The sequence below is a fragment of the Tiliqua scincoides genome, chromosome 2 (genome assembly GCF_035046505.1).
Source record: "Tiliqua scincoides isolate rTilSci1 chromosome 2, rTilSci1.hap2, whole genome shotgun sequence".
NCBI lineage: Eukaryota > Metazoa > Chordata > Lepidosauria > Squamata > Scincidae > Tiliqua > Tiliqua scincoides.
In genome coordinates, this window is record NC_089822.1 from 56,612,941 (window position 1) to 56,625,235 (window position 12,295).

At 43.6% G+C, this 12,295-nt stretch overlaps 1 protein-coding gene across 2 annotated transcripts in view; it reads left to right on the forward strand.

Annotated features, from left to right (window-relative positions):
- MEGF10 (multiple EGF like domains 10) overlaps nucleotides 1-12,295 on the forward strand; it is a 94,224-nt gene that overhangs the window by 48,875 nt on the left and 33,054 nt on the right. For both annotated transcript variants that reach the window (XM_066614730.1, XM_066614731.1), the window contains exons 9-12: nucleotides 235-409; nucleotides 1,583-1,703; nucleotides 2,381-2,544; nucleotides 6,478-6,580. In XM_066614730.1, the coding sequence (XP_066470827.1) occupies nucleotides 235-409; nucleotides 1,583-1,703; nucleotides 2,381-2,544; nucleotides 6,478-6,580 (563 nt within the window). The remainder of the gene's footprint in view (nucleotides 1-234; nucleotides 410-1,582; nucleotides 1,704-2,380; nucleotides 2,545-6,477; nucleotides 6,581-12,295) is intronic.

Genomic DNA, 12,295 nt, shown 5'->3' on the forward strand with positions numbered 1-12,295 from the left:
GAAATAAGATACAGAATAAATATAAAGAGAATAGAGATTTTTAAATTTAATTACTAGCAGTAGTATTGTGACAGGATAGCATGTGTTCTTATACCCCCACATGCACATTAAAAAAAAAAAAGTTATCCATGTGAAATCCTTTTCTAACATGTCTATAACAATAATTTGCTGCAATGGGTTCTTGTTGTCATCTTTAGTTCCAAGTGTTTTATTCCTTTCATCTCTTTGTGGCAGCTGTCACCCTATGTCTGGAGAATGCTCCTGCAAGCCTGGCTGGTCTGGACTCTCTTGTAATGAGACATGTTCCCCAGGATTCTATGGTGAATCTTGTCAGCAGATTTGCAGTTGCCAAAATGGTGCTGACTGTGATAGTGTGACTGGAAAATGCATCTGTGCCCCAGGATTTAAGGTAAAGAATTCTGATTATTCTGATTGACTAGTTCAGCAATGTTGTCAGTCCCTTGGGCACAGAGTTATTGCTTTATACCCATCCTAATTATAGGTATACTAATACTGAGTTGCATAAAAATAAGATTCATATGTAGAGGTGAGAGTTTTTCTCCCATGGATTTTGGTGTTTTCCAAAACTAGAAGTGCAGAAAGCAGTGTTATGTGTTTTTATTCAAAATTAACATTTTAATTATAATCGCTTTAAAAGTGTACTAGGTAGGTGATATAGGTGGTATAGTGTCAACAGATGCGGCCACAATTATTAGCCATGCACTCCCCATTAAATAAGAAAAACAAAATAAATTGATTTTTTTTTTTTTTTGCAGTTTGGGGTTTTTTGTTTGTTTTACAAAAATGAAAAGTACAGAAAGCAGTGTTAATTGTCTTTATTTTTATGATGTTGTGATGTCTCACAATGTCACACAGCATTATGGTGTCACTTCTGGGTTTACCCTGGAGAGCAGGGTGCTCACTGCTGCAGCTTTGCATGCCACATTCCTTCTCCTGTGGAGGCTGGGTGCTCTGCAGGAGAGGCAATGAGATGTGTGACGCTACCAACACCTCCTCCATAACTAGGGTGTAGCCCAGGGTGTAGCATGGGGTTGGTCAAGTGCCTCCAGGGCACGTGCCCCTCCTCATGCTCTGCCCAAGTTACACCTTGCTGAGACGCTCCATGGAGTTCCTGCTTTTGTCCAAGATACTGCTGCCAGAAGGATTACTGCTGCCCACATCTAGAAAACAAAAACCTGTGTGAGCAGCAACGATTCACTTCACTCATCTCACTCCTTCCTTGAATGGGCTCTTTAAACTTAAAGGGACTGCATAAGGATAGAATAAGATGAAGGGGTAGAGAAGCCTTGCTTGGGGCTGGCTGAAGCTATTGGGCTGCTGAAGCTATTCAGCCCTCTGCCAGCATTGCTGCCCCCAAGACTCATTCAGCCGGGCTCTTTTCTTTACATGGGCTCAAGAATCAGTGAATAATCAGTTACGCTTAAAAATTAAATTATTAAAGTTATTCAAAGACCGGTCGCTTAGTAGTTGAGATAAAAAGAGAAACAAAAAGGTACACATGAAATTACTTTTCTTTTGCTGACTCTGTACTTTTGCTCATCTTTTGTCAAATGTGTTTTAGGGTTCTGATTGTTCTATTCCTTGCCCTCTTGGAGCATATGGAGTAAAATGTTCCTCCACGTGCAACTGCAAAAATGAGGCCATCTGTTCCCCAGTGGATGGTTCTTGTACCTGCAAAGCAGGTAAGCTGAATAATTTACCTCCTGTGATATGGAATTAATATGAAACATGCTTTGGTATGAGAATGAACTGCAAAAAAAAAGCAAAAAAAGAAATGGGTTTAAGCTAATAAATTGCCAGATATTAAAGCTACAATTGTGCTTTTTCTTTCTACTGTTTGCAAAGATGTCAAAGCAAAAATAGCAAAGAAGGAGCAGCAGTTTTCTCTATCTGTGCACTGCCCATGTAATAAAGTGCTTTTCAAAATCCCCAAAAAGTTTGTCTTAAAAATTTTTCCAGGAGAACTGTGGCTTGAGACTAGAAAAGGGAGCAGAAATAATATATACAATTTCATCATACAATGGTTGAGGAATCCAGTTTATCTTTTTCTCAGATAATATCTAAATTTCCAACAAAACAAATAGGCAAACAGAAAAGGTTTGTGTTGGCATGCAATCAGTGTGACCAGATAAAAGCAGCTTAACATAGAAGTGCTTCAAAAGCTGCAGCTGCCAAAATTCCCTGACATGACATGAAGTATATGTGTATGATTTTAACAGCAAGATATCTGTGTGGATGAGGTGAAAATCTGAGAATCGACCTCCAACTTACCTACCCGTAGCCTTAACCCCTAAGCACTTTCCTCGCAGCCAAATTCTGATCCGTTTTGCATATGGAGATTTTGTTTTTATTGTTCCAGGTTGGCATGGTGTGGATTGCTCCATAAACTGTCCTAGTGGGACATGGGGTCTTGGCTGTAACTTAACCTGCCAGTGCCTTAATGGAGGGGCATGCAATACTCTGGATGGAACTTGCACCTGTGCTCCAGGATGGAGAGGGGAAAAATGTGAACACCCTTGTCAGGTAATTTAACACAATTTTCTAAAAGGCGAAGTTTGGAATGGCAATCGGTTTGCTCATGGAAACAATTGCACTGCCCTATTGAGTTTAGGATGACATATTTTTGTTATGAAGCTTGGGAAACATTTTGCCACCAATTTCAAAGTGCTGAATGTATTTCATAGTATGCTACTCTGCCTTCAAATTACCTTTCCCAATATATATTAGGGAATTTTTTATTAAATCTGATTACACATTTTAATCTTGGATCTTTTGTGTTATAGTGGATTGCAGAGATAAACTGAGGAAGGCTATGTTATTTTGCTTTAGAACTGAAAGATAGATTTTGCTCACTAATCCCTTAGCTGTCTTGTATAAATATAAGTGTGAATGTCAGGAAGCAGCGATGATTCTTATTTGAGCTACATTTCAGGTTCTTGTCTTACTGTGAATAGTTTTAGCTTTGGAATTCAGATTTTTAGTTCCCCCCCCCCCTTTGGGTTTTCCCTTAACTGTATAATTGGAAGTTGCAGATGTGCCCTGCCATATATTTATATGGTTCCTCCACTGAGTTTGAAATGTACTTGTGATAGGAAAGCAATTCCAATAGTGCCATTAGATGCCAAAGAAAAGGCAAAACTCAGTTGAAGTTGACCCAATGATCACAGTATATAATCTGATCCTGGATTGCAGTCTCTCTTCTTTTTTTTCTTTTTTTCTAGGCAGACATTTGAGTAAAGGATAGAATTGGATTGAAACCACAGACATGTGCTGGAGGATGGAAGGGTGCTTAACACTTTTCTCCTGTGTCATTTCCTTGATCTAAATTGGCCCCTCTAATTTGCTTTGAGAATTGGTTAGAAATGACTTATGAGAAAAGGAAAAAAATCTACTTTGAATTGGCAAAAATTTACTGTGTGCCATTGATTTTTTTTGTAGCCAAAAGCCAGATTTATTAAAAAAAGAAAAGTATGGTGTTGGATCAAAAGACTTCCATGACTAGTTCTGTACCTTTTTTTTCACAAGAGCCACTTTATCTAGCCACAATATTTTGTATACTGACCATTTTCTAAGATTCCTGTTAAAGGCATCAAATTATCCTGAACTAAGGAAGAGAGATCTTACATTAATAATACTCCCAGGGATCAAATGTTCTTTGGTTTTCACCTGGGATAGGTGAAAACACCCTGGGGTTAAGCATCCTGGGATAGGTGAAGACAGCAATGGCAGCCCCAGGGAAAAGCTACAAAAGTTGAGGGAGGGGAAAAGAAAGATGCAGTCTTTTTTTCTGATGCAGCACTTCATGTCTACTCAAAAATAAGCCCCACAGAATTCAGTAGCTTTCTTGCTTCCAGGTAAATGTGCGTAGGGTTGCAGCCTCAAATACCTTTCTTATCTGCAGAGTAACATCTTTTTCAGCCTCCAGCGATATTTCCAGCAATGAATATTGGAATATCTACTGGCTGAGCCTCAGGCTGAGCCCCCGGCACTTGCCCTTTGGCTCATGCCTCTGCCAAGGCATGTGTTTTCTATGCAATTAATACATGAGGTGGGAGGAACACAAAAAGCACCCAGTCCGTCAGAAGCTACAGCTGCAAGCAGTTCGGCCACACAAATGTCCCTCCACTTGTCTGTTTTTGATGTGGCATAGGGATGTGCCTCTCAAAAGGAAGGAGCAAAAGGTTCTCTTAGTCATGGCCAAACCCTTGGGAGTGCCTAAGGCTACAATCCTATACACATTTACCTGCGTGTAAATTCCACTGAACTCAGTGGAGTTGCTTCTGAATAGAAATGCATAGGCTTATTATGCTGTAAGAAGCTCTTCAGATTTAAGCCTCCATACATACATTCCACCTTTAATTAATACATTTCTTTTCAAAATTATTTTTGAAAAGTTATACTTGTGAAAATGTTTTTATCTAGAGTAGTAAAATAATATATGTTCATACCCACACCCATTTTTTATATGACCACTTCAGGAAAGTAAGCCACTTCTGGCTTTAGTAAGTCGAACGTAGCTGTCCTCATGTCCTCTTTCACTTAGTAAGTAGATGTCCTGTTCCTACTTGTTGATGTCCTGCTCCTGCATTTAGTTTTAACTTTCTTAGGTTTTGTGCGCATTGCTTTGTATATGTGTGTTAGTTCACTTTATTACAGTTGCGGACCTACCATTGTATTCTATGGGAAAATGCCCCAGGCGCCAGGCTGTAGGACCCCGCGGAAGCCTCTCTTCTGATTTCCCAGAAGCACAGTCTATAGCAGTGATGGTGAACCTTTTAGAGACCGAGTGCCCAAACTGCAACCCAAAACCCACTTATTTATTGCAAAGTGCCAACGCAGCAATTTAACCTGAATACTGAGGTTTTAGTTTAGAAAAAACAACTCATACATTAACACCTTTTACCTACTATTACTTGTAACCCGTAATGAACCTTTCCTCTAGAAATTTGTCCAATCCCTTCTTAAAGGCATCTAGGCAAGTTGTCATCACTGCTTCCTGTGGCAAACAGTTCCACAGACTAATTACATGCTGGGTAAGGAAATATTGGCAGGGAAGGGGTGGTTGCAAGACCTTACCGCTGCTCATTTTCTCAAAGAAGGAAAAAAAATTTTTAAGCCCCACCCACAGAAGTGGGCTCTAAGGCTGCAATCCCAGCCACTCTTTCCTAGGAGTAAGCCTCATTGACTCTAATGAGGCTTACTTCTGAGTAGGCATGCACAGGAGCAGGCTCCAAGGCTGCATCCCGGCCACTCTTTCCTGGGAATAAGTCTCATCAACTCTAATGGGGTTGGTTGGATGGCTGCATCATGCTGTATTGCATGCTCACAGCTATGTGAAATTGTGCATGCACTTCTTTTCCAATAGGATTGGAGAAGCAATTCTGTGGTTTACCTTTAAGATAATATAAAAATTAGTTTTGTGTGACGTTCTTACAGATAAGCCTCCAGAGGGCAATAAGGCAGGGCCAGCAGCACGTGCAGGGCTGGCGCCACAAAGCCCAAGCTGTGGCCCGAGCGCTCTGCTCCCTTCCAGCTATGCCACGCTGTGAGCTATGCTCCCCTCCAGCCTAGCTCCTCTCCAACCCCACCACAGGAATGTCTGCACTGCACCCTCAGGCTGCAATCCTTCCCTCACATTCTTGGGAGTAGCCCCACTGACTACAGTGGACTTACCTCTGAGTAGACATGCATAGGAGTGGGCTCTCAGGCTGCAATCCAAGCCACACTTTCCTGCTCACCCCCAGCTGCGCCTGTGCTGCGGAGGAAAAGCCTCTCCTGGCGCTGAGTGGGCAGTTGGAAAGGCTCAAATGGCTGAGGAGGAGAGCAGCCCAGGATTAGCTGGTCGTCAGCCAGTGAAGGGCCCTGAGCCATTCTAACAGAAAAAGCCAGGAGCCTGCTGGATGCTGATTGGCTGAGCCTGCTGGAGAGTTGGGGAAGGGAAAAACAAGGAGGGAAACAAACTTGGGGCAGTGGGGGCAACGGAGTGAAGGGAGAGAGGCAGCAGCTTCAGCGCTCCTCTCCAGGCTGCCTGGCTCAGCACATGTGCCCACAGAAATGGCTCGGTGTGCCCTCTCTGGCACACGTGCCATAGGTTCGCCAACACTGGTCTATAGTGTCAGGGAATCTCAGAGAGGCTTCCCCAATGCAGACACAGGTCGTACGAGACTCCGTGAGCCTCAGGTGAGTGGGAGGGGGGAGATTTGCATGGGAGGGGGCAGTGACAGCCCACAGGGGTGCGCCATCACAGACTTTTGCCCCAGGGTGCGGAGCTGGGGAGGTCCACCGCTGCTTTATTAATTACAATATGTGCAATTGCTGTCCTCGCTCATTACAAATCATTGCTTTTATTCCTTCAGGAATTGCTCAGTAAATCAAGTTTTTAAGTTTCTTACATGTTAGCTGAATCTAAGTGTAATGTTCTTCTACCCTACTGCACCATCTTTTCTTATCTGACAGGATGGCACTTATGGGTTGGACTGTGCGGAGCGCTGTGACTGCAGCCATGCAGATGGTTGTCACCCAACTACAGGATACTGTCGCTGCCTCCCAGGATGGTCAGGTAAAGTGAACACTGATGGGCAATAACAAGGCAATATCCAAAGTGCTGTAAACTGTTGCTTCTGTGAACAGATTATCTAGGTCAGTATGTGAAATATTCAGAAGTAGCAAGCATTCTCTGGATGTAATCAGTAAAAATCAGAGTTCTATTAATTAAAAGTTGTCCAAAACAGAAAGGTCATCACCATTCATATAATAACAGAGAGGAAGGATGCCTGATTTCTTTAGTTGAAGGAGTTCCTCAACTGCGTTGCCACCACTTAGAAAGTCTTACCTCTGGTACCCACCAACTGAATCTCTTTTGATGTTGGGCAAGAGAGGAGAGCTCTTGCAGCCAATGTCAGAGCTTGGACAGATTCATATAGTACAGGGGTGTCCAAACTTTTTGGCAGGAGGGCCACATCATCTCTTTGACACTGTGTCAAGGGGGGACAGGGGAAAAAAATTGATTACATTTCAAATTTGAATAAATTTACATAAATTTACATAAAAGACTATATTAGAGATGGAACTTATATGAATGAATGAGAGTCTTGCAATAGCTCAAGGCCTATAAAAGTCATTCCACAAGGCAAGGCTGGTCTTTCCTTTTCACTGTGTGAAACAGCAAACAGTGGAAGGAGCCCTCGACTTCACACCCACAGTTCACACGAGAGGTCGAACAGTCGCCCTCATGCTGAGAGCAGTTGCATTGGGCCAGTATGGGCTCCAGCAAGTCTCCAGAGGGCCAGAGGCTCATTGGAGGCTGGGGGCTCCCTGTGGGCTGGATTGGGAGTACCCAAGGACCGCAAATGGCCCTCAGGCTGGGGTTTGGGCACCCCGATATAGGAGATGGCAGTCCTTAATGTAACCTGGTTCCAGATCATTCAGGGTCTTAGGGTGTAATCCTATCCTGTGTTGGAACAGGCAAGCCAAGAGGATAGGGGCCATAAGCGGCTCAGCCAGAGGCAAGGGGAAACATTTCCCCTTACCTCCGGGTAAGGGCACTGGCCTATGGGTCTCCTGGGACTTGCACCACCTCTTGAGGTGGCACAAGTCCAAGGAGAATGCAGCGACTTGGAGCCATTCCGTTCTCCCCGGGAATGGGGGTTGGGATCTGGCATAACTGCTGGATCCCAGCCCTGCCTCCTGCTCCCAGGGTTGCCCACCACCCACCCTCCCCCCGCCCAGGAATGCTTCCCTCCCGCCTCCTTTCCACCCCCCAGCTACCTCAGAGCCTTGCATCAGCACAGCCATGCCAACACAAGGCGCTTGGAGGAAGCCGGCGCAGAGGCTTCTGCCAACCTCCGCAGGCTGGCGCTTCTCTGAGCGCTGGCCCAGCTTCCTCCCAAGGAGGCGCAAACATGCCAGGATTGCACCCTTAAAGACCAAAACCAGCAATCTAAAGTGAGCATGGTAGTGAATGCAGTAATAGGCATAACATACTCGTCTTTTCCCCAGCAACCCTGCAGTGGCCACTGCATCTTTGAGTATTTACCAAGGACTTAAGAAGTATGAACATGTCCACTTTAATGCACATTGGAGTTAATAGCACACATTTCACTGAGTGACAGTAGCAGAAGGGAATACTATTTCATTTGTTCTTTCATCTACAGATTCACTGAGAAGCCTTTTTGAAAATATCTTGTTCACTTATAAGTTAATTTCTCTGAATGGTGCATTATGTTCATTCATCAACACTTCTTTCTATTTCTCTAATTGTTAGATGACTAATTCCATCATCCGAATACCATCACATAATGGCAAATCTGATCCAGCTATTTTAGAGACTATCCTTAAATATTATCTTGTTTCACAGTTGACACACACCCACTGTTATTTGTGAATCACAGCTGATAATACTATGTGTGGTGGGGATTCCTTTTGCAGATGCCCAGCACTAGAAAACTGTCTTGTTTAATCTTATATGGTATGTCTAGACAACACTGACATGTCAGTACTAGTTTCAGATAGGGTTACATAGTCCTTTGTAAGCTCACTCTACTGTGTGGGTAACACAGAGCTCTACTTGTTGTTTCCAATGTCTGATCCTAAGGAGCTAGTGAAGAATCTGAACCAGTCCTTAGAGTTGTTCCTGGTATGGATGAAGGCAAACTAATGCTCAAGTCAGCCAAAACATAGCTGGCGTTAGTTCTAGTTCTGTTATAGTTGGAGATGTTCAACCTGTCTTAGGTAGGGTTGTGCTTCCCCTTAAAGATCAAATAATCATTATCAGTTTGTGGATGTTGCTTAGTTCATTCCTGACACATCCCCAGCTGGCCTTGATCCTCCCCACCCCAATCCTGTCCCAGAATGCCCCCCTGCTAATTTACCTGCCCCAATAGGGACTGAGTGATCTGTTGGTGCATGCCTGGAATTGCCAGCCATTTACACTGGTGTCCCAAACCCATGTGCCTTTGTTGGTGCAGCTGCCATGCCAGCAGCCTGGGGCTTGCGCTGATGGGACACAAGTTCCATCAGAGCAAGGCTCAGATAGGATTGGGCTGTAAGATTACCTTTGCTAATTTGCTGAGCTCAGTGACATTGGAAAGCACAGAAATTTCAATATCCTTTCCTTTTCAGTGATGACCACTATTCTGTCCACTGAATATTTGGATGCCGCTCCTCTTCAGTAACAACAGATACTCTCTTACAGCTGCATCTTCTTGTGTCCTGAATGAACAGTTTCACCTCTTCCCAAAGCTTGTTAATATTGTATTCAGATGCATACCCCTAAAACCAACAAATCTGAACTCTGGTTGACAAGGATTTTCCATTAAACTGTTATGAAAAGCACAGGTTTTATGGAATTATCTGAAGAATGTTACAGGTCATAGCACATTATTTCTTTGCTGTGCTGTGACATTTTATGGAAAATGTCACGGCTTACTGATAACTTCTGTGCAGCTGTAAAAGCACTTTAAAACTTGTGTAAAGTCTCCAGTTCTGAAACACTGCTAGCCTACTAAAAAAAGTACTATGCACACCAATAACATACCAAGCTATAATACAGGTTTGTTTTATCTATTTCAAGCCATCATGAAGGATCTGGGGTTTTGAACTGTCCCCGACTGTCCACTGTGAATTTTTTTGTTTAATTATAAAATTAATTCAACACTATTGCGCAGTCTTGATTGAGAAACTTGGGGGGGGGGGGTGCCTGCCTGAAGTAGCACCCCAGCAGCAAGCTGATTCTGGACACTGTGCTCCCTTCCCCACACTTTTGCATGCAAGAATCCCTGTCCTTTATATGTTGCTTTTGTGTGGGGACTGATAGTCCAGTCCTTTCCAGGACTGAGCTGCCACGTCGAGCAGGTTACAACTCCAGAGCTCTGTTTCCACTGTTGTAAAATGGCTGTGGATGGTGTGCACAGTGTGCCCTTGGGGGCCATTTTGTATATGCTGACAAGAGAGGCAGCAGCGCTGCATCACCACTGTCAGACCCAGTAGGTCAGCGGTGGGGACAGGGGTGGGCAAGAGGGGGAGGGAGTGGGCAGATTGGGGGTGTAACTGGACACGGAAGGGGGAGGAACCAGGGGCAGGAAGGAGGTGGGAGCGGATATCCAGTGGCAGTGGCACATACCAGATCCTATCTGTCCTGAAGCTCCCTATCTCTTTGCTCTCCTTGGACACGGCACCAAAAATGTGGTGTGTGTCAGAGGAAACCCATAGGTGCCCCCAGGGCTTACTGGTAGGTAAGTATAAATAAGTTATATTTAACTTCTGTTTGCCTTCATGTTCTCCCCCCCCCCCCCCACACACACACTGCTGGATTCAGCACATGCCTTTTTGGCATGGCTGCATTGTGGGTGGAAGATGATAGGATTGGGCCCTTAGGCTGCAATCCTATGCACATTTACACTAATGAATTCCATTAAACTCAGTAGGGCTTAATTCTGGGTACACATGCATAGAATTGTGCTGTCAGTGCTATATGTGCTCCTTCAACAGAGTTGCTTTTGACTAACTACAAAATGTGTTTCTCTCTCTCTGACTGACATTACTGTTCGCTCATTTTCACTGCACTTTTTTCCGTGACTGTGATGCTCTGCTTGAGAATACTCCCCTGAAGCTATCCTTGGCAGATTCCCCCTGAAGGATACACCTGTGTTCCCTTGAGAGCCTGAGCTTACTTAAACTTAAATAGGTTTACACAGTTACAAGAGCTTTTGAAGGTTTTGGGGCCTCAGAATTAACTGTATTGCCAGAAGTCTGAGTATTTTGAAACACTTGTTATGGGTATATAGAACAAAGGCAAAAAAATTCACAGAAGATATTTGGGGGGGGGGGGAAACATTTCCAAGGTTGTAATTTTTATTTCAGTGTAGAACACACAAACTTTGCCTTTACTGTGTGCTTGCCACAAAGCAGAAATGATAATTTTTGTTACAGTTCTCATACGGTTCATAAGCATTCCATTAGTACAGACAACTTCCTAGATAGGTCCAGATCATTGGATCAAATCAGTAATTTTGGTAGCCGGATTTTATGGTAAGGGTGATGTGCAAAAGCTTTTCTCAAGTTAACCCTAATTCTGCGTCACAAAAGCTGAATTATGCCACCTGTATACATGATGCCAATTAAGCAAAACTGTGCGTATTTATTTTTGTAACTTATTCTGATACTCTAATCCAGCGGTGACCAAACTTTTTGGCAGGAGGGCCACATCATTTCTCTGACACTGCATCAGGGGCTGGGAAAAAAAGAATTAATTTAAATTCTAAATTTGAATAAATTTTACAGAAATGAATATATTAGTGATGAAACTTATATGAATGAATCATGATCTTGCAATAACTCAAGGCCTATAAAAGGCCTTGCACAAAGCAAGGCTGGCCTTTCCTTCGCTGCCACTGCTGCATTACAGATGTGAAACAGCAAGCAGTGGAGGAAGCCCTCGGCCTACAACTCATGTGAAAGGTTGAACAACTAAAATTGAGTGTTGGGCGGGTTAGGACAGACAAAAGAAAATATTTCTTTACTCAGCATGTGGTCGGTCTGTGGAACTCCTTGCCACAGGATGTGGTGCTGGCGTCTAGCCTAGACGCCTTTAAAAGGGGACAAGTTCAAGTTTCTGGAGGAAAAATCCATTATGGGGTACAAGCCATGATGTGTATGCGCAACCTCTTGATTGTAGAAATGGGTTATGTCAGAATGCCAGATGCAAGGGAGGGCACCAGGATGAGGTCTCTTGTTATCTGGTGTGCTCCCTGGGGCATTTGGTGGGCCGCTGTGAGATACAGGAAGCTGGACTAGATGGGCCTATGGCCTGATCCAGTGGGGGTGTTCTTATGTTCCAGTTACTCTCACATTAAGAGCAATTGTGTCAGGCCAGCACAGGCTCCAGCAAGTGTCCAGAGGGCCAGAGGCTCATTGGAGACTGTGGGTCCCTGTGGGCCAGATTGGGGGTCCCCAAGGGTCATAAATGGCCCCCAGGCTAGGGTTTGGGCACTCCTGCTCTAATCCTAGAAAAACAAAACATTATACAAAATACCTTCTAACCACTGTTATTGAGCCCAGTTTTGGCTGGGAGATTTCATCAGGCATTTCCCAATTTTTTTTTTAACTTTTTCTATGTATACAGTCTAAAAATGTGTTTCTTTAAAACAACATGATTATCAAAATTTCTGCTCCCTGGACTACATTCTGCCTTTTTTTTTTTTTTTGGAATCATAGAATATGTACTATTGCTTGATCGTGTTGTTTTATTTCTGCTATGTAAGTAGATGTTGGCTTG